Source organism: Myxocyprinus asiaticus, chromosome 28 (genome assembly GCF_019703515.2).
Source record: "Myxocyprinus asiaticus isolate MX2 ecotype Aquarium Trade chromosome 28, UBuf_Myxa_2, whole genome shotgun sequence".
NCBI classification, from domain to species: Eukaryota; Metazoa; Chordata; class Actinopteri; order Cypriniformes; family Catostomidae; genus Myxocyprinus; species Myxocyprinus asiaticus.
The window spans coordinates 20236216-20261854 of record NC_059371.1 but is presented as its reverse complement, the minus strand read 5'-3'; the positions used below and the strand labels follow the sequence as shown (position 1 = coordinate 20261854).

Genomic DNA, 25639 nt, shown 5'->3' with positions numbered 1-25639 from the left:
GCTAAATTCCTTGACACGTCTGTGTGTGGTGGCTCTTGATGCCTTGACCCCAGCCTCAGTCCATTCCTTGTGAAATTCACCCAAATTCTTGAATCGATTTTGCTTGACAATCCTCATAAGGCTGCGGTTCTCTCGGTTGGTTGTGCATCTTTTTCTTCCACACTTTTTCCTTCCACTCAACTTTCTGTTAACATGCTTGGATACAGCACTCTGTGAACAGCCAGCTTCTTTGGCAATGAATGTTTGTGGCTTACCCTCCTTGTGAAGGGTGTCAATGATTGTCTTCTGGACAACTGTCAGATCAGCAGTCTTCCCCATGATTGTGTAGCCTAGTGAACCAAACTGAGAGACCATTTTGAAGGCTCAGGAAACCTTTGCAGGTGTTTTGAGTTGATTAGCGGATTGGCATGTCACCATATTCTAATTTTTTGAGATAGTGAATTGGTGGGTTTTTGTTAAATGTGAGCCAAAATCATCACAATTAAAAGAACCAAAGACTTAAACTACTTCAGTCTGTGTGCATTGAATTTATTTAATACACGAGTTTCACAATTTGAGTTGAATTACTGAAATAAATGAACTTTTCCACGACATTCTAATTTATTGAGATGCACCTGTAGTTCTCATAATTACTGTACAAGAAATCTTAAGTTTCTTTGTCAATTTCAGCCTGTCCAGAGGGCACTTTTGGCAGAAACTGTTCTTTCACCTGTAAGTGCAAAAATGGTGGTACCTGCAACCCGGTTAGTGGGAAGTGCCGCTGCCCACCTGGAGTCAGTGGTGACTTGTGCCAGGACGGTGAGTGATGCTATAAAATTAAACAGTATCTTTGCCAAATCTAATGTTACACTCATCTGAAGAGTCTTTCATTTCATACTGTACAGTTGCAGTCAGAAGTTTACATACACTTACGTTGAAGTCATTAAAACTCATTTTTTTAACCACTCCACAGATTTAATATTAGCAAACTATAGTTTTAGCAATTCGTTTAGGACATTTACTTTGTGCATGACACAATTTTTCCAACAATTGTTTACAGACAGATTGTTTCACTTTTAATTGACTATATCACAATTCCAGTGGGTCAGAAGTTTACATACACTAAGTTAACTGTGCCTTTAAGCAGCTTGGAAAATTCCAGAAAATGATGTCAAGCCTTTAGACAATTAGACAATTAGGGGAAAAAAAAGAATTTTAGGTATACCTGTAGATGTATTTTAAGGCCTACCTTCCAACTCAGTGCCTCTTTGCTTGACATCATGGGAAAATCGAAAGAAATCAGCCAAGACCTCAGAAAAAAAATTGTGGACCTCCACAAGTCTGGTTCATCCTTGGGAGCAATTTCCAAATGCCCGAATGTACCACGTTCATCTGTACAAACAATAGTACGCAAGTATAAACACCATGGGACCACGCAGCCATCATACCGCTCAGGAAGGAGACACATTCTGTCTCCTAGAGATGAATGTATATTGGTGCGAAAAGTGCAAATCAATCCCAGAACAACAGCAAAGGACCTTGTGAAGATGCTGGAGGAAACAGGTAGACAAGTATCTATATCCACAGTAAAACAAGTCCTATATCGACACAACCTGAAAGGCTGCTCAGCAAGGAAGAAGCCACTGCTCCAAAACCACCATAAATCCAGACTACAGTTTGCAAGTGCACATGGGGACAAAGATCTTTGTCCTCTGGTCTAATGAAAGAAAAATTGAAATTTTTGGCCATAATGACCAGGATGAACCAGACTTGTGGAGGTCCACAATTTGTTTTCTGAGGTCAAGGCAAATTTCTTTCGATTTTCCCATGATTTGGAGGAAAAATGGTGAGGCTTGCAAGCCGAAGAACACCATCCCAACCGTGAAGCATGGGGGTGGTAGCATCATGTTGTGGGGGTGCTTTGCTACAGGAGGGACTGGTGCACTTCACAAAATAGATGGCATCATGAGAAAGGAAAATTATGTGGATATATTGAAGCAACATCTCAAGACACCAGCCAGGAAGTTAAAGCTTGGTCGCAAATGGGTCTTCAAAATGGACAAAGACCCCAAGCATACCTCCAAAGTTGGCTTAAATAAATGGCTTAATGACAACAAAATCAAGGTATTGGAGTGGCTGTCACAAAACCCTGACCTCAATCTGCTAGAACATTTTTGGACATAACTGAAAAAGTGTGTGCGAGCAAAAACTGAGTTTAAATGTATTTGGCTAAGGTGTATGTAGACTTCTGACTTCAACTGTATATAAGTTGGTAGTTGAAATGTTATTTGTTAAAATTGACATGTGATGTGAATACAGTATATACTTTTAACATTTATATTTGTGATTTCATTTGTCACACCACAGGGTGATTTAAAATAAACTTTTTTGTAACCTAAAATCTTGACGTTGAAGCTCATCAACATATTATTCATCAACTACCCATACAGTATATATAATATTTATATGAAATGTTTGCTGGTTAAATATCACTTTTGCCTCAAATTATTGTATGTATTAACATTAGGCAACAGTTTTGATTTTATGATTAATTTTAAGTTGCACGTTGTTTCTTGCACAATTCATAAAAGAAAAGTTGAATTATTGTTTAAGGAAGAATGGACTAAGATGGCTTAGTAGTAATACTTTTTCTCTCTGCTGTTTAGGATGTCCGAAGGGACTATATGGAAAGCACTGCAACAAGAAATGTAACTGTGCTAATAACGGACACTGTCACCACACTTATGGAGCCTGTCTGTGTGATCCAGGGCTGTACGGCAGATTCTGTCACTTACGTAAGTTCAGCTCCAGCAGATACGCTCACCTTTTAACCATTTGACAAGTCACCTTGTTAATGGAGTGTATTCAATGTTTAATGGCTTTTTCAGCTTGCCCCAAGTGGTCGTATGGATCTGGCTGCTCAGCAGAGTGTCAGTGTGTGCAACAGAACACGCTCGAGTGCCACAGGCGCCATGGAACTTGTATATGCAAACCTGGCTATCAGGGAAAAACCTGCAACCAAGGTCAGTTCAGAGAGTACCATTCAATAGACTAAAAGCTCATTGACAGGATCTGCTCCACTGCTGAATTGTTTTATCTTTCTTTTATTCTGCTTTTTAGAGTGTGACAGTGGTTACTATGGTCCAGGATGTAGGACAAAATGCCAGTGTCCAGCAGGAGTATCCTGTCATCACATGACCGGCCAATGTCAGCGCTGTTGCCCAGCTGGCCTGCACGGGGAGCACTGCGACAGAGGTAATTTAAAGTAATGTATTCATTGGAATGCAGTGACACCCCACTGCACAATACTACGAGAGATTCCATTAAAGTGGATTTATGGTTGTTGGATCTCTATGAGTCAATGCGTAACTCACACTGACTAGCAATTGACAGGATGAATAACATGAGGAGTCAGGCCAAACACAGCTGCCAAACACTGGAATACATGATAGAAATTCCTTTTTGCTTTGAGCTGTTTGAATGTTTTCCCTTAACAGGGATATGATCCTGAATGACTATGTTGTCATACCCTCTAGAGCCATGGGTGCATTAACATATTTATTATTACCCATATTAAATGTGCTGTAAGCGATTTAAGCGTTATGAAGCTTTCACGTGAAGTTGAATTAGCCATGTCCCCTAATTCCAAAACCCCACCCTCCAAAGGTAATTTTGACACCAAAACCAAGCAAAAGAACAGCATTGTTTGTTCCTGTGGCTGTCAAATTCAGCAGTGGCACAATAGTGCCCTCAACTGACAAATATTATGAATCATAGCCTCAATGGTCCGCTTCAAATACAACACTATGAGAACGAGCAAATTGATTGACAGGTGAAAAAGCATCAATGTCCACGGTCCATGGACACAGTTTTGTTTGCTGTTTACAAAGTCTACAGCTGTCACAGAGACCGGTGAGATATCTCAGGACACTTATTTCATTAAAATCTTTAAGGGAATAGGGAAATGTTTTTCATACTTTTCCATTAAAAAAATCACTTAGAGCACCTTTAACATACACCCTGTGACGGAACGACATGCCCCTCACTTGGATCATTGTCGCCCCGCCTCTTCAGAGGGCTGTTCTTCAGCCAGGCTCACAACTGGAGTGGGCAGAAGAGAGGAGGAGCACTGTGATTATTTCCTGACAGTTTGGTAGCGTGTGATGTGGCGCACCTGAAGATAATGGAAAGCCTCATCAGCACTGCCTCTGCAAAAACCTCACAGTCTAATTCACACTGGCGTACTGGGCCTGGCACAAATTAAATGACCAGGGAAGCCGGGCCACTGATGAAGCCGCTGCCCCTCATGCCCCGGACCCCTCTCATTATATCTGGACTTTCACTCTTTTCACTTGCCCATATAGGCCCATTCACCCATAGGATGCCAGATTCCCCTTTATTTTGCACATTTTCCCAATGGACATGTTTATTCCCTCTTTTCTGTTATTTCAATTAAATGCCTCTCTGATGCCTGACTCCACAACACGGTGTCTGTCTCTTGCTCATCCTGCCACAATCCAAATTTACATATTCAGCATCTTGACCTGTGCGGATGAGCAGTGTAAACTACACTGGTATGAGGAAGTTAGCCAATCATTAGAGACTTAATTAACATATAGAAGCCTTCAATGTACAATAGCTAAACCAGCCTGTTTAGGGTAAGATAGAGGTGGTAATATGGCCATGTAAAACTAAAATAAAGCTGTTTTGCTGCAAGAAACCTTGCCTAAAATTACAAGTGAACTTCAGGGAAAAAATATATGTTACAGAAGTTTAGAATATGGCCCCTTCAAGGTTAGAAATAGCACAAAACCAAAGCTTGCTGTGCTGGAACCTGCTGGTTTTTATGTATTAATGATTTCTAGGCCAGATGACAGTGAGTTACGTTATATTTATGCTTATTTTTTTAGTATTTGTATAAAACTGTCTTGCTGCCAGGATGTTCAGAAGCAGTGCAGCAGCTCAGAGCCCCAGTAGCTTCCATGCCTGAGTTCACTCTGTTTGGAAGGGGGTACGGAAATATCCAGAATAGTTCTTCAGAAACACTGGGCTGGCAGTCAATCCTCACAACCTGGAAGTCATTAAACAATCAGAGTGCTGCGTCTGCCATCAATTAGGAACAACAGGCTGTGAAGGGAGTCGTTTTGGCTTGTCTCGACATTTCACTTGTCACTCTGGTTGCTTTTGTTTTCGGATGCTCAGACCAAGAGTAAAGAATGGAGCTCAGCCACCTGCTTGTTGGTGAGCTTTAGTGTTGGCTGCTGGATCTCCATTACACAGATTTATGTCACTCCCAGAGCAGCCTGAACATCCAGAACTCTCCCCTGTTGAAAAAACTAGTTTAGTCCTGCATAAATTTCCATACTGGTCCAGGCTGGGTACCAGCACAGCCTGGCAAAATTTGAACAAGGAAGTCTTGTGGGACACTATTATACTAGAATCCCATTGCTGTGGACCAGCATCCAAAACACAACATATGCTGGTGACCGACAATGCTGGTCTTCTCAGTGGGGTCTCTTGTCAAAGTTATTCAGGTTTGGCTCTTCTTCTGCCAGTGCTCTTGTTCTGACCTTATCAATAAAAACAGTAATCATGGTCTGGAATGCCTCAACTCCACCTCAGTGAATTGCGCCATTGGAAGAGTAACCGTCAGAGGAACAGTCTCAGGTTTAAACAGTATTAGGTTTATTTTACACTGTTAATTCTAATTCTATTTCTGTAACAGAGCATGTGTACTAACTTTTACAGAGTGCACTGAGGGACAGTTTGGAGTTGGATGCTCACAGTCTTGTAACTGTAGTGGCGCTCCATGCGACTCAGTTACCGGGCAATGCCACTGTCCCGCTGGGCAGACCGGAGAACACTGTGAGAAAGGTAAGAAAACTACCACTGCAAACTAGCATGACAACCAAGAAACCAAAGACACAGCACTACAAAAAGTGCAAAAACCTGCCTCTTATTCACTAACCACCCAAATTCCAGTTTAACCAGGCACTGTTGCAATTAACAGTGCATTATTACTCCCTAAAGGCATATATTCTATTGCGCAGTGTAGTCAAGCACCCCTTGACTTTTAAAGACATGACTCTGGTGTCTGGATTGCAGTGGTCAAGCGAGGCTATACTGTCCCTACAAAGTATGCCAGATTGCGGTAGTCTCTTGCATACTCCATAACCTTGCGCTTAGAACCAGCCTGTAATATGGGGAATTGTGCTCTGCAAATTGCGTTCAGCCCTGATTTTGTGGGCACGTTTGCACTATTACTTGCAAATTCCTTTAGGGAATTGTGCACTTTAAAAAATGCTGATAATGTGTACAAATAAACGCAGCTATCAACAGATGTGATTTCCCCTAAAGAATAATACAATACCATGAAATAATGCAGAGCGAGTTTGCAAGTGTACCATGATATTCACATGTCCCAACTTTACCTGGAATCATCATTTACAGTACATGGCATAGTATCTGTACCATATTAGACAAGCAAACCTCAGCTTTCTTTCTGAACTCTAACCATGTTTAAGAAAGAGGAAAATTGTTTTGCCATTAATGACTTTTCATTCTGTTCTGTTTTGGAGTAGATTTTAGATAGGAGGGATTTTTGTGTTTTGGTCTATTATTAGCAACAGCTTGCTAAGCCAAAGATCACAAACATAAATGTGGTAATGTATCTCTCCTCCTGGGCCACCCCATTAGAGGAGTTGTCTCTCAGATACACAAGAACATAATGGGACATAGTGCAATGCAGAACGACACGAGCCAAGCCATGCTTCAAAGAAGACTATTAGCTGTTAATGAACAGTCAGTGGCTGCCAACTGCGATGTCTGAGTATGTGTGTGTGTGTGTGTGTGTGTGTGTGTGTGTGGGCAGGTTTAAGTGGTTTACGAGGAAATTTTTTTAGGTTACAAACTGGTAATTACAAGGGTATTATGCTATAAATATGGTTTATGAGGACATTTCTAGTGTCCCCATAATTCAAATTGCTTAAAAAACATACTAAACGATGTTTTTTTTTATTTTTTATTTTTTTTATGTCAAAATGCAGAAGGTTTTTTGTGAGGGTTAGGTTTATGGTTAGGTTAAGGGGATAGACTCTATAGTCCGTACAGTATAAAAATCATTATGTCCATGAAGAGTCCTCATAAGGATAGCCGCACCAACATGTGTGTGTGTGGGCGGGTTTGGGTGGTTTACGAGGACATTTTTTTAGGTTACAAACTGGTAATTACAAGGGTATTATGCTATAAATGTGGTTTATGAGGACATTTATAGTGTCCCCATAATTCAAATTGCTTAAAAATAAACCAAACATACTAAACGATGTTTTTTTGAAAATGTAAAAACGCAGAAAGTTTTTTTGAGGGTTAGGTTTAAGGGTAGGGTTAGGGTTAGGGGATATAGTATAAAAATAATTATGTCTATGGAGAGTCCGCATAAGGATAGCCGCACCAACGTGTGTGTGTGTGTGTGTGTGTGTGTGTGTGTGTGTTCATATATGAGGTGTACAGTGATGCTTTCAGAACTCCCGTGTAGACACCACTGTAAATAAGAATGAGATAAAAAGTGTCTTTAGTGTCTGTTTGAAGAGGACAACATGTGGGATTAGGGGGGAAATCCTGTTAGACAATGACTTGAATAATTTACAATCAAACATTGAAGGTTTATGTGTATTGTAAACATTGTGCTTGATTAGTTAAGCTTAAATTAAAAAAAAAAAAAAAAAAAATATATATATATATATATATATATATATATATATATATATATATATATATGTGTGTGTGTGTGTGTGTGTGTGTGTGTGTGTATATATATATATATATATATATATATATATATATATACAATTTACAGTTTAAATAAAACATTAAGGGATGTCCAAAATTCCAGTAGTGAAAATGTTTTTATTTATCATTCTTATCTGCAGTGCATATTTTCCATTGCACATAATATTATCAGCATGACTGATGATTGATGATCTGAGTAAAAAGTGTGAATTTCACAATTTCCTAGTATTTGCTATGTAAACCTCTTGCTTTAATGACATCATGCTCTTGAGGTGGCATGGGCTCCACAAACTGGCAAAACCTGATAATCCATGTTATTCCAGCAAGATCTGAGAATGTTCCAAAGACTGTCTTGTGTGCTTCAATGGAAGAAAGGAAATCTGTCCTTAAAGGTGTACTCAGTGATTCCTGAGAAACACTGTTGATATTCGAACTCAACTGCCAAAACAAACACACCCCTCCCTTCAGTGTTCCTTTGGGAGCTCCGCCCCCCAAATTCATGCACGCGAGACGGTTTTACGCACACCAGCTCCAGACACTCACAACTCTCCTGCTACTAAATCTAAATCTATCACAACAACAGCATATATGGGTTCTGTGAAACATAGCAAAATTTATGTTACCCACCTATCAAGAAGAAAAAGAGCGACTTCTGCATCCATCTTCAAGCCTTTTACCTCTCGGAATTCTCTCCACCGCTGAAAAGCCTCGCCGATGCTCCTAGCCCTCGACTTATGATAATGCTTCTTTTTGAGTTTATATTCGTCTGACCTTTTTCTCTTGGTCTGTTTCTCAGCCATTTGTCCCCCTATGAGTTTAGAAAGTTCGCATCAGCCAGATTTGCTGTCGCTCTTCTAATGAATTTCCCTCTCGCTCTGCCCCCACCCCCATCCTGTGCACGTGCAAGAACCACCCCCTGTTGCTGATTGGCTGGAGTAGTGTTGTGTGGATCAGTCTGATCCACTTTGTTTTTGCCCCATTTACAGAGCCAGGGCTGTGTACAAATACTAGATTTTTTTTTCAGCCCACCCACTGAATGGACTGCTAGCAGACTGTGAGGAGATATTTGCAGAATTTGACAAAAAGTGTATTGGATTCGAATTACTGAATGCACCTTTAAGTAAAAAGGAGTTAACATGCATGGTCAACATCACAAATTAGATGCTTACATTTGATTATTGACCTATAAATAGAGCAGAATCTTAAATATTTATTTTTCATTCATATTTCTGTCATAATCTTTTCAACGTGGTCCCAGACTTTTCGACCCTACTGTCTTTCTCTTCTAGTATAACTTTTAAAGTGTATTTTCAGACTGTGAAGAGGGCCACTGGGGGCAGAGATGTGCAGAGCTCTGTCCTGTTTGTGACAATGGTGGAGTGTGTGACAGACAAAACGGCACCTGCCTTTGTCCGCCAGGATACATTGGAAATCTCTGTCAGAACAGTGAGTTCTTTGCTTTTTATATCTTATTCTTAGTCTTTAATTTTCTACAAATTTAATTTGTCATCAGAACTCAATACCATGTCTGTCATGAATTTGTTATTTTTGCATTGTAAGGAGAAACATCTGTTTCATATTTCTGTTTTCACAATTCGGCTTATATACAGTAAGTTGCATGGTAGCAAATGTTGTTTTATTTTTGTCAGTCTGCCCAGTTGGGCACTTTGGCCTCGGCTGCCAGTTTCAATGCTCCTGTGATAACAATGGGCATTGCCACCATGAAACAGGTCTCTGTGTTTGTAAAGATGGCTGGACAGGACCCAACTGCAGGAAAGGTAAGGACTTTACCTTTTCTATGAAACAGCAATAAAGAGTCACACTTCTTTTCAGATTTATTTATTTTTCTAGAACCAACAGTGAAAGAGGGCATACAGTATTTCAATTTAGTATGTGATAGCCATTAATTGTAATTGAAACTGCTACAATTGAAAAATATTTAACATCTTTGCCATTCTTCTTGCCATTTAATATCAGAGACTCTCTGGTAAAATAGAGCTAAATTGTGGAAGACCTGAGCACATACCACACCTTCTAACATTGAATATGCCAAAACATCTTGTCAGCATTCCAAAATAAACATTTGTATCCATATCCATATCACACAAATCACACTCTACATTCTTATCCATTCTCTAGCACCACTCTTCCTCCTCTTCATTATTTACTTCAATAATAAATAACCATAATCTCCACCCAAACCTTACATCCATTTCTGCTTAGAAATTTCTACTTGTCATATCTGTCTCAACCTCTGTGATCTGAAAGATGTCAGACAGCCTCTCTGGCAACTTTACCCATCAACTCAAGCTCAGCTTTTACAAGATTAGTCTCAACTCAGTCATCACCTGCCAATGCAGAATAAGTCTGAGCTGTCCTAGAGGCCCAGCTGACCTGTACTGATCACACTGTGCCAACTGCCCAGTGTTGCCTCTTCATGTCCCTTAACATCAAAGGTCTTACAGCACTTCAGCTTCATCTTGTTTAGGCTTTATTGTGTTTGGAACAGACTTTGCACCTCACCCATTGCTAGTCAGAATGTATCTTTGATGCAGCTCCTTAAACTCGGGGGGTCGCGCTGTCCTTTTCTGCATATCGCGGTATCATATCAATATCGATAAAATATCGATCCTCAGACAAAAATATAGATTCTAAAAAATAAAAAATACATTTAAACTAGGGGTATTATTATTTTGTTACCATGAACATGAACAATAATCATAAGCTTCGAAATGAAATAAAAATGATTAGGCTATATTAGCAAAAACTTGTGCAGGATGGGAACTATTTCTTTTTCCGCTCATCTTAACATGCATAAATGCTGAAAGACACAAGCAGACAAGCGCTTGCACCATTACAAGACTCGTTCAATCAAGAGGGATCAGTACCTTGTGGAGGTAATGATAGAAAATCAGAGAAACAGCTTCTGACCAGTAGTGTAGTCTAGGGCATAACCAGGCACACGCCGTATGCCCACCTATCTTTCTTAGGATTTTGCATATGCCCACCTAAAATAAGTGATGGTACGTGTGGCTGCCAGAACAACTAGTAGTCTTTTGACCCGAAACGTTTTCAATCTGCTAACGCGATGCCGCAGCACCGTTGAGTGAATTGCGTGTAAATATATATATATTATTATTATTAGTTTTAAGTATATAGAGACTCTCTCTAAACGCGCACAGAGAAGTGGGAGCGCAACTGACAGCACTGGCAAGACAGACAGTCCGACTAAGCTGATCCACCAATCAGAACTTTCTTTTCAAATGCAATTGGATATTTGCAAACCAATAAAATTTTCCGTTTCAGTAAGGGGCGGGACATTTCCAGCATCTAATGCTGATGCACAAGGAGTAACCATAATTTGCACCGTGAATTTATTTCCCTGCTAAACGTGTGTGTGTATATATATATATATATATATATATATATATATATATATATATATATATATATATATATATATAATATACACACATTTAGCAGGGAAATAAATTCACTGTGCAAATTAAAAAAGACAAATTGTGACTAAAAATAATATTTTAAATGACCCATTTTATCCCAAGATTTCACAAAAAAATAAATGTAATAGAAGTATTGGTATTGGTATCGACGATACTGAATTTGAAATTATTGGTATCAGATCGAAATGACATTAAGTGGAAATTAATTATTTGATGTAATGGGGTGTGTGTGTTCTGTGGCAGCGTGTGAGCCGGGACGCTGGGGGTCGAACTGTGCCAAACTGTGTGACTGCAAGAGCAGCGTGGGAAGCTGTGACCCTGTGACTGGGCATTGCTATTGTGAGGCAGGCTACATAGGACCACGATGTGATCGAAGTATGTATTACATCTACCTCTCTTTCTCTCTCTGCCTCACTATGAACAGAATGATTCTGAAAATATTTTTTTTCTTCTACCAGCTTTTACTGGACTTGCAAGGCAAATCTGTATTTAAATTATTTTGTATTCTTCTTCTCTAAAATGGTCTTCAAATAAATATGCAAGAACCACTTAACATGCTGTCTCTATTTAAACTTTAGATTATTTCAACCTTATGTTTATACACATATTTTTGTTTAATTTTAAACCTGATACATTAAATAATGTTTAAAAGTCCCCGTTGATTAACATACTTGGAATGCTCAGCATTCAAAATCCCATTAACAGTGATGATGTCTTTATAATATTTGTATACAAAATTGCAATTGGCCCTGTTTTTTTACACTTACAGTATTTGCATTGTGAATTGTGATTGGTCTTTTTTTTCTTCCATTCATCCACCTACAGTATAGCCATCTTTGAAGTGCAATGTTGGCAGAGAAGCTGTGTTATGTGTTCATTCCTGTGCATAGTCGAAAGAAAACAATTCTTATTCTGAGTGTCATGACAACAGCAAAGATTAAGTTGACTTTTGTGTGGCATTTCGTTTACACGTTTACACTTCAAGCACTGATGATTTCTTCTCAAAATGCAGTTCTAGTTTTATACTAAGCCTGTGCTGTTTGTTGTTTTCCTGGTGTTCTGTAGACTGTCCTGAGGGTTTCTTTGGCCAGGGCTGCTGCCACAGATGCCAGTGTGAGAATGATGCCGCGTGCGAGCATGTGAGCGGTGCCTGTACTTGTTTACCGGGCTGGACTGGAACATACTGTGAAAAACGTAGGAGAGGAGTGGGGGGTGGAGTGGTTGTATGCATTACAATAGCCACGAAAAATAATTGGACACTTTTACAACACTTTAGCTACACATCAAAATGTCTGAATGTTATTGCATTAGATAAAAAAATATCAAACCAAGTGGCATCTGCAAATAAATGATGATTGACCTTTCCTTAAAACTACGTAACTTCACTTTTCTGAGCCACTTTTGCAATGACTTTAAACCAACTGGTCCAAAGGTAATTTTTAGTGGAAGTCAGTTCCCCCCAAGTTCACACCATTGTCTTAGCAGAGTAACATCAGGTGTAGCTCTTCACATTAAACATGTTCCACTAAGAAAGTGTCCAAATATTTTTCTTCATTGTGAACAATATCTGTGGTTTTATCATTTGAAACTTAAAATGTTAATAAAATGTTTACCTACAATAACAGTTATATTTCTTTTAAATGAATGCCACTTGGTTTGATGTTTATTTGTCTAAAACAGCAAGGGCGTCACTTTGTTTTAAAAAGTGGTGGGGATAACCAATCTATTTACAGTCAAATAATCTTTTTACTGTTTTGATAAATGGTCATTCTTGATGACCATTCCAAGTGCTACAATAAATATTTCTCATAATTTGATATCCATTATACCTGTCCCAAAGAAACCAAAAATCACAGGACTTAATGACTACAGACCTGTCGCCCTGACGTCTGTGGTCATGAATCATTTGAGAGACTGGTGTTGGCCCACCTGAAGAACATCACTGGACCCTTTCTAGATTCCCTTCAATTTGCTTATCGAGCAAACAGGTCTGTGGATGGGATTGCATCATATCCTGCAACATCTGGACAGACCAGGGACATATGCAAGGATCCTTTTTGTGGACTTCAGTTCGGCTTTCAACACCATCATCCTAGCTATACTCCAGAATAAATTACACCAACTCTCTGTTCCCATGTCTATCTGTCAGTGGATTACCAGCTTTCTGACGGACAGGCAGCAGCTTGTGAGACAGGGGAAACTCACTTCCAGCACCTGTACAATCAGCACTGGTGTGTGCTCTCCCCACTACTCTTCTCCCTCTACACCAATGACTGCATCGCCAAGGACCCCTCTGTCAAGCTCCTGAAGTTTGCAGACGACACCACTGTCATCAGCCTCATCCGAGATGATGATGAGTCTGCATACAGAAGGGAGGTTGAACAGCTGGCTGTCTGGTGCAGTCAAAACAACCTTGAACTGAACATGCTCAGAACAGTGGAGATGATTGTGGACTTTAGGAGGAACACCCCAACACTAACCCCCCTCACCATTCTAAACAGCACTGCGGCAGCAGTGGAGTCACTCAGGTTCCTGGGCACTACCATCTCACAGGACCTAAAGTGGGAGACCCACATTGACGCCATTGTGAAAAAGGCCCAGCAGAGGTTGTACTTCCTTCGCCAGCTGAGGAAGTTCAACCTGCCACAGGCGCCGCTGATACAGTTCTACTCAGCGATCACTGAGTCTGTCCTCTGCACTTCAATAACTGTCTGGTTTGGTTCAGTTATGAAATCAGACATCAGAAGACTACAAAGGAGAGTTTGGACTGCTGAGAGGATTATTGGTTGCCCCCTGCCTCCCCTTCAAGAACTATACACTTCCAGAGTGAGGAAAAAGGCTGGAAAAATCACTCTGGACCCCACTCACCCTGCCCACTACCTTTCTGAACTGTTGCCTTCTGGCCAACGCTTCAGAGTTCTGAGCACCAGAACTGTCAGGCACAGGAACAGTTTTTTCCCTCAGGCTATCCATCTCATGAACAGTTAAATTGCCCCATTGAGCAATAACTATGTGCAATACACAGTTTAGTCTTTTTTATATTTATCCAACACATCCAACCTCTTCTGCCATTTCATTCCACTAAAAAAAAAAAAAAACTTTGCACTGTACAAACAGATTTGTATTTTGCACTGTACATAACAGATAACAGATTTGTATTAGATTTGCTCTACGTATGTGTGTATGTATGTATGTGTGTGTCTGTGTGTATGTACGTATGTGTATAATTATTTTTTATTTTTTATTATTATCTATGTCTTGCTGCTGTTTTTGTATTGTTTTTGTATTGTTGTACACTGGAAGCTCCTATCACGAAGACAAATTCCTTGTGTGTGTAAGCATCCTTGGCAATAAAGCTGATTCTGATTCTGATTCACCTAACACTACGTACTGAGATTTTGTTAGTGAATAAATCCATTGATCAGCATCTTAAACCAGAGTGACTGATTGGTCTCATGGTAAAGTTTTCACCTCTAGTACAAGGAGTTACGGGTTCTCATCCACCCCAAACGAAGATTGCACCTGTACAGTGGATGTATATCATGAGCGGGAACACACTTGTTTGCATTTTGCTTTGCGATTTTCACTGGAAAGCAGTGCAAGCTGTGGAACAGCGGAGTGAGTAGAGCGTGCGTCTGGATGCACAAGAAAACGTCACCGCCCACTGTCACTCAACCACAAGGATAACAGCCGCAATGATCACTCATCATTAGAGGTCGACCAATAGTGGATTTTACCTATACCGATAACTAAGTTGGTCAGTACCTGCTGATAACCGATTAATCAACCGATATTTTTTAAAATTGATACTGAATGAAAAAATAACTCTCAAAGTAAAATAGTGCTGAACTTGATTTCAAAATTAAACAGTTCTGACTGAACCTTGAAAATGTATTGCACTTTTTTAAATGAAATAAATATATAATTATTAATATATATGAACTAATATTAGAATTTTAGAGTCAGTAGATTTTTAAATGACGTTGTTTCCTTAGTCCACAAGAGGGCGAAATAAATACATAAACCATTCTGCACCGTTATATTATTGCATAGAACATTCCTATCCTGGCTGTTAAAAAAGAGCATTTCATTTTCAACTGTAATGTATAAAATAAATAAATAAAAAAGTTTTAGTCGGTCCATATTCTCAAATGTTAAGTCAAAAGTAAAATGAGTGGGGAAAATGCTTCAATAGACATGGTGTTATACTTGCACTGATTCCTACTACTCCAGACTCAAGCTTCATAATAACAGTGAAATACCACATTCTTTTTTATTCAGTACAGTTGTGTGTAGAGTAGCAATATTCACAGATAGCAGTGGTATTTGACTGAACTCGGTGGTGAAGCGGCTCAGACTATGAGCCCAGGCCAGGGGCTGTTCAAACAGATGGAACACAACAGACTGGAACCAAATGCGAGGATCTCGAGACACAAATTTCCATGTTGAACATTCCTAACAAAGCATTTTAACAACTCATTGCTTAATCTGAGAAACGCTTATAAGAGAGCAAGACACAACAGCCAAAGACCTCCACCAACTGTAAGGGGCTGTTCACACCAAACGCTTTTGCAACCATACATTTGTTTCTCTATGTAAACGCATGCTAGACGAACGTCTTTGTTTCCCTTTGTTTTTGTATATTCAGCGTCTCGTGCAGCAGCGCTGTTTTTTAGATGCTGTTTCTAATTAAAAAGAACTTTAAAAGCATATTGAGACACCTGCTTTCTGTTAAACTGTATTTGTTGCACTGTCTATCTTTTTTTAGCACAAGAATGTGATCGACTGAAGTCATCGTATTACAGTGAGGATAAAAAAACTGAGTTGAAATCAGATGCGTTTCTGATTTGATTATACGTTTCTCTTGGCTGCATGAAGATATTAATTTGCTTTCTCACATCACTAGCTTTAAATATGCAACTTAGCTGGCTAACGAATGCATAAACGTGACCAGCTGGATATAAACTAATGCAAATAGATGGTGATAGATGATAACAATCGTGACATTTAAACATTTGGGTAGGACTTTGAGGTTAGCTTTAATGTTAGCATCCTCTCAGCCTTGTCGGCAAACATACTGCTGTTCTCTACTAATGCAGCATCCAGTCAACAAATTAATTACTTTATAATGATATGACAACATGTACAGTAGTGTACTGTATTCATACCTTTTCGTTATTGATGTTTTAAATCTGCATCTGAAGTGTTCCACTCCATGCAGAGTGTAGTTTCATGTGTCAAAACAAACACCACAAGGCATCAGTGAAGTTTTTATTTTGCCTCTAGAGGCCGCTCTCATACTATATAACGACAGCGGACCCTTCCCAGCCACTCCAGCACCAGATGCAACAGGGAAAACTATCAGTGTGGATTTTTGCCAATAACCAATAGTTCCAGAAATCTGTTATCAGTGCCGATTAATCGGAAAAACCGATATATCAGTCGACCTCTCCTCATCATAACATAAAAAAATGAAATACTCGTATCGGTATTTATTAGAACTCACACAAACGAAATGGAAACTACTGCTCAATTGGCAAAGGCAAAAACTGGTAGGGACACATACTACCCGTCCCACTCGTAAATGACGCCTATGTAATACAGTGACATTCATACATTTTTAAGTGTGGCCAAATATTTTTTGGCAAGAATCCAACTAACCGGTGTGTATGTGTGTGTGTGTATGTGTATATATATATATATATATATATATATATATATATATATATATATATATATATATATATATATATATATAATATATTTCTACAGCCTGTCCTGAGGGTTTCCATGGCCTTGAGTGCCAGCAAAAGTGTCAGTGCTTGAATGGTGGTCGTTGTCACCCCATGACTGGAGGCTGCCAATGTCCATCTGGCTGGGTCGACCACATCTGCAATACCAGTGAGTCGTTTTACGGTGGTCAGCACATACTCACATCCCATGACAATAAAAGTAACAGGAAGCAAGTTCAAAGCATTCCCTCTGTCACTCATGCAAGGTTAAAGTAAATGATATAACAGATGCTCTTAGTTTGTGTATCCATGTATTAGCACACTTTGCATGCAAAGTAATGGGTGTCAGCACTGCCCCATTTTGATTATTTGTCTGCAGGCTACAGCTCTGTCTTTGATGTGGTAACCTAGTGGCATTGTGTTTCAGGATGCATTGTAATTCACTATATATACAGTTTCAAAAGTAAAAGATGGCTAATTTATTACATTTGTCTGTGTGTTGCGACAGCATGTGATGCTGGCACCTACGGCCCAGGCTGCAATCTAACCTGTAACTGCCACAATAATGCCACCTGTGACCCTGCGGATGGGCGATGTGAGTGTGGAGCAGGGTGGAGAGGGCATAGCTGTGAACAAGGTGTGTTTAACAGTCCTCTAATGATTCTGAGAAACATTTGTTTTCATTGTCTGAAAAAGCACGCAAGTTTTAGTGTGTATGTGTTACGTAGTATGTCTTTGAGACTTTTATGACCAGGCTGAAAAGGCTAGACACAGCATGTAAAAAAACGCTGTTCAACACTGTTCAACACTGAGTTGCAGTGCAACCATCAAAGACGTCCAGTGAGATGTTGAGTGACATGCTGAAAAAGCGAGAGGGTGAGCAATGGTGAAAGATGTCTGTCTAGTGCTCGAACACTATATGTCTAAAAAACAAGTTGCTCCTCCGCAAGAGGCTGAAAAAACAGCGGGAAATTGCACTGTGGTCAAAGATGTCCATCTACCGCTTAAACAGTAAATGTCTCAGTGATCAGAGACGTCCGTCTAGCTCTTAAACACCAGATGTTCAAAAATATGGCACTTCTGTGCAAGGCACTAAAAAAAAACAGGCTGTGTCTGAAACCGCCCCCTATCCACTATATAGTGCACTATGTCTTAATTCTGAGTGAGCCACTCGTTCCCTACTTTTGTTCACTCATTTTTACCCACAATGCACTCTAATTTTGAGTGTACACTCAATGTACACTCGACGGTGGTTAATTGCCCATAATCCACTGCGGGGAAGACATATAATCTGGGAGAGCGTGAGTGAGATGACAGTTTACTGCTTCCTTCACTCCTGCAATGTTTTATTTCATGCTGAATGTATTAAATTACTTCCTGAAAAATCATTACTTGATTAAAATAACATAATAAAATCTAGAGAGGCAAAACATACAGATACATTTAAAAATGTACTCTTTTTTTATATTTTATACAGAATTTTGCCATTAAGCTGAAGAATTATTTATTTACTAAATAATTCACTAAGGTGAAAATCAGGAGACTGCACACAGTGGAAATGATAATTCTGTGGATGGTTTAAATATCTGGTTATAACATGTAGGTTATGATAACTTTGATGCTGTTAATGGTCGGATGAGGGCGCTATGCGCCTAGAGATGCTACCCAGCTTGTATTGGAGTTTAGATACTAAAGTATAACAAATAAATACAATAATGTACATTTGTTAAAATGTGTTTACTCTTTATATTAACATATATTTTAAAAATGACAAACAGAATGAAGCTTTATTGTATTAGCATATCATTTATTAAGAATAACATGTAAGTCCCAAGCATTTTAAAAGTTCATATGTGACGTTGTTTCTGCGACAGCCCCAGAGCTCCGATGCTCGGTGTATACGTCAGCGGCCGAATTCACTCATTTCGTTCACGCACTGCTGAGATATAGTGCACTCACTGCCATTCACTATATAGGAAATAGTGAATGAGTGAAGGATTTCGGACACAGCGATAGTAACCTGGCGCAATGGTCAAAGATGTCCATCAAGCACATTAGACGTCTAAAACATGTGGCACTCCTACATAACACGCTGAAAAAACAGCGGGTCTCTGTTTAATGCATTCAATGGACAGTCACTTAATCATGAAGTTCCTCACAGAGTTGGAATATTTTACCAGAAACTGTTTAGCACGAGATGGAGCACAGGTAATAAAATGAAAATTTGAAATGTGTTCTTTGATCGTAACTGTTTTGGAGATTTTGGTCTTTCTCCATTCAAGAAAATAGGAGCTGTATTTTTATGCCAATTGTATCCATAAAAAATAGCTGCCCAGGAGCATTCCAAAGATGGCCACAGAGTGGAATGACTTGCCTTGAGAGGGACTTTGGTTTTACTCATCCTTTGGCCAGAATAGCCATGCTTAACTGAAAGATCAATACTCTTTATTGAACAACAACTACGGCAAGAAATATTTTAGGTTGTGGTCTGACAGCGTGCTGATTTTTCCCAGAGTGCCCATCTGGATTCTATGGTTTGGGCTGTCACCAGCAGTGCTTGTGCCAGAATGGAGGGACATGTGACCAAATCAGTGGCCACTGCACATGTCTAAGTGGTTGGACTGGAGTGGCTTGTGAACTTGGTAAGTTAGAGACTAGACATTCTCCAGTTATAAACCCGCTAAAAAGACCAGCATAGTTGGTCACCAGCATATATATTTTTTTTCTTGATAAAAAAATGTGATCGTGTCTGGTAACGTGCATGTAAAATGGCTAGAAATAGCATTTTATCTTAGCGTAAAGCTGACAATTTACACAAGGTTTATTTCTATTTCTTCTGCTCCAAACTTACTTCAAACTTAATTCTCTGTCTGCTCATATGAATGTAACGCATCATAAGAAAGTGTTTCAGCGCTGTTCAAATGCACTTTGGATCGCATCATTTATATGTATAAATGTTTTCCATTTGAAAGGACTAAATATTAAATTAAACAAATGACAATAAAATGCAAAGTAATCTCTTCTGTAATCAAAATACTTTTTGAATGCAACTGTATTCTAATTACCAATGAATTAAATTGTAACTGTAGTGGAATACAGTTACTTATTTTGTATTTTAAATACGTAATCACGTTACATGTATTCCGTTACTCCCCAACCCTGGCAATATGTAATATATTTACTGTACTAAAGCATAAAAGTATCATAATATGTTATCAGAGATTTAGGAAACATGCTAAGTTGAAATACTGGCTTCTCTGAAAACAATGCTACAGCCAGTATATTCTACTTTGAAATGTCCATTCCAGGCCGGAATTTCTGTTTGTGTTTTGGCCTTTGTGATCCCGCCCACTGCCCATTTCCCAATAGTATTTCGACACTCTGGGTTGCCAGATTTGAAACAAGTTAGCTGGCAAACACAGCGTGCTGCAGCCATGTAAGCCAGCAATACATCTAGAGTTCCATGAGCTAAATCCACATGAGCTGGTTTATAATTTGCAAACAATAAAAACATTGCAAATGTATACATTAGGTGATCAACTTACAGTGTAAGGCTCGTCGCTTGCCATTGTCAGTTTGCTCGTTCTTGTTGCTTGTCCTCAACCTGGCAACCCGTGTGAGCTTGGAGTCTGGTGAGGAGGGGGCGGGGAGACAACACTCTCCAATATTTTGAATTTGGACTGCAGTACCCATTTTAAACGCTTGATGTCAATGTTACATATTGCTCCTTTAAGCTACCCAAAACTAATTAATCATTACACAAACAAAACAAAATATCCGCAAGTGGAGCCCTTTGTCTGGGCAGCACAGCCGCGGAAACGCAAAAGGAAAAGGGGAAACAGAGCCGGCGTTCTCATCAGAGTAAGACGCCGCGCAAATTGACCCCCGCTACCCACTATTCTACTGGCAAATGTTCAGTCTCTGGATAACAAGCTCTGCGAGCTGAAAGCGCGGATCTCTTTCCAACGAGAGACGAGGGACTGCTGCATTATCTGCCTTACGGAAACTTGGATGTCTGCGGAGATTCCAGACTCAGCCATTGAACCCGCGGGGTTCTCCATGCACCGAGCGGACAGAACGAAAGACCTCTCAGGTAAAACTAGAGGAGGTGGTGTATGTTTTATGATCAACAAATCCTGGTGTGATCAGAGGAACGTACATTCCATCAAGTCTTTCTGTTCTCCTGATCTGGAATTTCTCATGCTTCTGTGTCGACCATTCTGGCTACCGAGGGAATTCACAGCGGTCATTATCACTGCTGTGTACATCCCGCCACAAGCCGACACAGACCGGGCACTCAAGGAACTGTATGGGATTATAAGTGAGCAGGAAACCGCGCACCCTGAGGCCGCGTTCATTGTGACCGGGGACTTTAATAAAGCCAGTTTAAAATCAGTCGCACCAAAATATCACCAGCACATTAGTTTCAACACACGAGGGGACCGGGTTTTGGATCATTGCTACTCTCCGTTCCGGGATGGCTACAAATCCCTCCCCCGCCCACCATTTGGCAAATCGGACCACTCTTCCATTCTGCTTCTGCCCGCTTACAGGCAGAAATTGAAACAGGAAGCACCCACCCTCAGAACGATCCAGTGCTGGTCGGACCAATCAGACTCTACGCTACAAGACTGTTTTAATCACATGGACTGGGAGATGTTCCGGTCCGCTTCTGATGACGACATCGAGCTTTACGCTGATAGCGTAACGTGTTTCATCAGAACGTGCGTAGAGGAAGTGATTCCGACCAGAACTGTACGAATCTATCCGAATCAGAAGCCGTGGATCAATAGCGATGTTCGCGCGGCACTTAATGTGCGGACCTCCGCTTTTAATTCCGGGAACGCGGAGGAGCATAAACAAGCCAGTTATGCCCTCCGAAAAACTATCAAAACAGCAAAACGCCAGTACAGGAGCAAGATTGAAGGACAGTTTAACACCACCAACTCTAGAAGCATGTGGCAGGGAATTAACATCATCACGGACTTTAAAGGGAATAAAAACTCCGCCATGAACACCGCTGCCTCTACCGGATGAGCTAAATACTTTTTATGCTCGTTTCGAGGGAAATAACACCACCCTCGCAGAGAGAGCTCTCACGGCCGAAGCTACAGAGGTTAGTTCACTCTCCGTCTCTGTAGCGGATGTAACCCGATCCTTCCGACTGGTGAATATCCGCAAAGCCGCGGGTCCAGACGGCATTCCGGGCCGCGTCATCAGAGTGTGCGCGAACCAGCTGGCTGGTGTTTTTAGGGATATTTTCAACCTTTCCCTCTCTTTGTCTGTAGTCCCCACATGCTTTAAAACATCCACCATTGTGCCTGTTCCAAAACAATCAAAAATAACTTGTTTAAATGACTGGCGTCCTGTTGCTCTGACCCCCATCATCAGCAAATGCTTTGAGAGACTAATCAGAGATTACATCTGCTCTGTATTGCCACTCAATCTTGACCCGCTGCAGTTTGCTTACCGCAACAACCGCTCCACTGATGATGCCATTGCATCTACAATACACACTGCTCTCTCCCACCTGGAAAAAAAGAACACTTATGTGAGAATGTTGTTTGTAGACTACAGCTCAGCATTCAACACCATAGTGCCCTCCAAGCTAGATGAGAAACTCCGGGCTCTGGGCTTAAACAGCTCGCTGTGCAGCTGGATCCTGAACTTCCTGTCAAGCAGATGCCAGGTGGTTAGAATAGGCAGCAACATCTCCTCATCACTGACCCTCAACACTGGAGCCCCGCAGGGCTGTGTTCTCAGCCCACTACTGTATTCCTTGTACACACATGACTGTGTGGCAACACATTGCTCCAATGCCATCATTAAGTTTGCTGATGACACGACGGTGGTAGGTCTGATCACTGACAATGATGAAACAGCCTACAGAGAGGAGGTGCACACTCTGACACACTGGTGTCAGGAGCACAACCTCTCCCTCAATGTCAGTGAGACAAAGGAGCTTGTGGTGGACTTCAGAAGAAAAGACAGAGAACACAGTCCCATCACCATCAATGGAGTACCAGTGGAGAGAGTCAGCAGCTTCAAGTTCCTGGGTGTCCACATCACTGAGGAACTCACATGGTCCGTCCACACTGAAGTCGTTGTGAAGAAGGCTCATCAGCACCTCTTCTTCCTGAGACGGCTGAGGAAGTTTGGAATGAACCGCCACATCCTCACACGGTTCTACACCTGCACTGTGGAGAGCATCCTGACTGGCTGTATCTCCGCCTGGTACGGCAATAGCACCGCCCACAACCGCAAAGCACTGCAAAGGGTGGTGCGAACTGCCAAACACATCATCGGAGGTGAGCTTCCCTCCCTCCAGGAAATATATACAAGGCGGTGTGTGAAAAAAGCTCAGAGGATCATCAGAGACTCCAGCCACCCAAGCCATGGGCTGTTCTCACTGCTACCATCAGGTAGGCGGTATCGCAGCATCAGGACCCGCACCAGCCGACTCCATGATAGCTTCTTCCCCCAAGAAATCAGACTTTTGAACTTTTGATCTCCCACGATCAAAATACATCAGCCCTGCACTTTATTACTCTTTTATCTCACACCGGACTGTCATAAATTATATTACTATTATTATATTATGTCTCTCTTAACAACTGACTATCAACCGACAGCCTGAATGCCAATACAGTACAATACTGTACATTCTATATATATATATATATATATATACTTTTTTTATATATATTTTAATTTTTAATTTTTATTGAATAATGTGTATCCATATAGTAAAAAACAAAAAACAAACAAAAAACAAAAACAGCATATTGTATACTGTACAGTGTATGTTATTATTTGTATATTGTTGTGTAATTATGTGTATAACAGATGTTTAAATTGTGCTGTGTTAATTTGATGTTTTAAGTTGAGTGTAATTATGTGTATAACAGATGTTTAAACTGTGTTGTGTTAATTTGATGTTATTGTAAATTGGTATATGTCTCATCACTGTCACGACTGCTATGTTGATCGGAACTGCACCCAAGAATTTCACACACCATTGCACTTGTGTATATGGCTGTGTGACAATAAAGTGATTTGATTTGATTTGATTTTGATATATATATATATATATATATACAGTAAGTGGCAATCTGCAAACAAATTATGCTAGAACTAATTTAACTTTTCTAAGCTGTTTTTGCAATACTTTTAACCAACTGGTCTCAATGTGTTTTTAAATTTTTGTGGATGATTGAAGTCAGTCCCCTCAAGTTTACACATGTATCCTAGCAGAGTAACCACAGGTGTAGTTCCATTAACGTTTGGTTTGACAACCAGAAAGTGTTTGAAAACGTTGTCCTAATTTTGAACAATATATATACTCTATTATTTTATAATATAACACCTTACAAACTTGAAATGTTTTATTGAAGAGTGTGCTTGTGCTTTCTTTCTTTAAAATTAAAGGTTTGATATTTTATTATATAATGCATTGACATTCATAATTTTTTAAGTGAGGATAGTCCTTTAAGTGTCCAAGTATTATTCTGTTCCACTTTAGGAGCAATTACACTAATGCACATTATATAAGTGCGATTCAACAATGTCTTTTAAATGTTCTTGGCTTACACTAATAGTTTCTGCTCTTTATGTGATTATGTGTTCAGAATGTGCCGTGGGACACTTTGGTATCGACTGCCAACGTAAGTGTGAGTGTGAGAATGGCGGTGTGTGTGACCGACAGAGTGGCAGGTGCTCCTGCACTGCAGGGTGGGTGGGCCCACGCTGTGAGAGGGGTAAAAAATCTTTCCAGTGCTTTGCTATGATCTGATGATAATGTCTGCTTCAGAAATAAAGAAAGAAGCCATATGTACTGTATATTCAAAAGATGCTTTTATTCCTATTGTGTGATTTGATCAGCATGTGCAGTAGGCTTTTATGGCCCAGGCTGTAAGGAGCAGTGCAGATGTGACCACAATGCCCCATGTCACCATATCACTGGCATCTGCATGTGTCCAGCAGGCTGGAGAGGGCCGCACTGTGAAAAAAGTAATTATCAGTTCACTGGAAATTAACAAATTACTATTCATTGTGGAAGCAAATAGGCAAGCCACATATTCAATTGTGCTTATTTCAGCTTTCTCACCATTGATAAAATCTTTTGCCTCTTTTAGAAACTGGGTTATCTCAGCAGAGGTCCATCACATAACCAATGTGAATCTTTCTTTCTGTTAGAATGCCTCCTACTGGCAGACCCAGTAACTCATTTCTGCTCTTACAGTCTGTTTGCCTGGTTCGTTTGGAAAGCGATGCGCTCAGCGCTGCCCTTGTCCTCGTGGTACGTCCTGTAACCATGTGACTGGCAAGTGTGGCTGCCTACCTGGCTTTACTGGTCACGGCTGTGAACAAAGTAAGTCATTATACTTATTACCACACTCTTGGTGTAATGAATGTTGTCATCAATGTGTCAACAATTTTATTGGTTCCACATGTCTTTGACAACACATCAGCTGTGAACACCAATCCTGCCACCCTTAATCTCAAAAGTTTTAATTGTTCCTCTGCTCTGCAGTCTGTCAGCCTGGCACATTTGGACTGAATTGTAATCAGGTGTGCCAGTGTTCTATGGTTCATCAGCTCTGTCACCCGGTCACTGGTGTGTGCTACTGTGCCCCAGGTTACCATGGCAACAAGTGTGATACAGGTGTGCTCTTCTTA

General features: G+C 40.2%; 1 protein-coding gene across 9 annotated transcripts in view; it reads left to right on the top strand.

The window, feature by feature from the left end:
- Positions 1–25639, top strand: part of LOC127419054 (multiple epidermal growth factor-like domains protein 6) — a 176354-nt gene that overhangs the window by 139675 nt on the left and 11040 nt on the right. For 7 of the 9 annotated variants that reach the window (XM_051660109.1, XM_051660112.1, XM_051660110.1 and 4 more), the window contains 16 exons: positions 670–798; positions 2646–2774; positions 2868–3002; positions 3100–3234; positions 5728–5853; positions 9082–9213; positions 9417–9545; positions 11472–11603; positions 12294–12422; positions 17001–17129; positions 17469–17597; positions 19474–19602; positions 24589–24717; positions 24842–24970; positions 25203–25331; positions 25494–25625. In XM_051660109.1, coding sequence (XP_051516069.1) covers positions 670–798; positions 2646–2774; positions 2868–3002; positions 3100–3234; positions 5728–5853; positions 9082–9213; positions 9417–9545; positions 11472–11603; positions 12294–12422; positions 17001–17129; positions 17469–17597; positions 19474–19602; positions 24589–24717; positions 24842–24970; positions 25203–25331; positions 25494–25625 — 2082 coding nt within the window. The remainder of the gene's footprint in view (positions 1–669; positions 799–2645; positions 2775–2867; positions 3003–3099; positions 3235–5727; positions 5854–9081; positions 9214–9416; positions 9546–11471; positions 11604–12293; positions 12423–17000; positions 17130–17468; positions 17598–19473; positions 19603–24588; positions 24718–24841; positions 24971–25202; positions 25332–25493; positions 25626–25639) is intronic. The other 2 variants (XM_051660108.1, XM_051660111.1) reach the window with 2 other exon arrangements.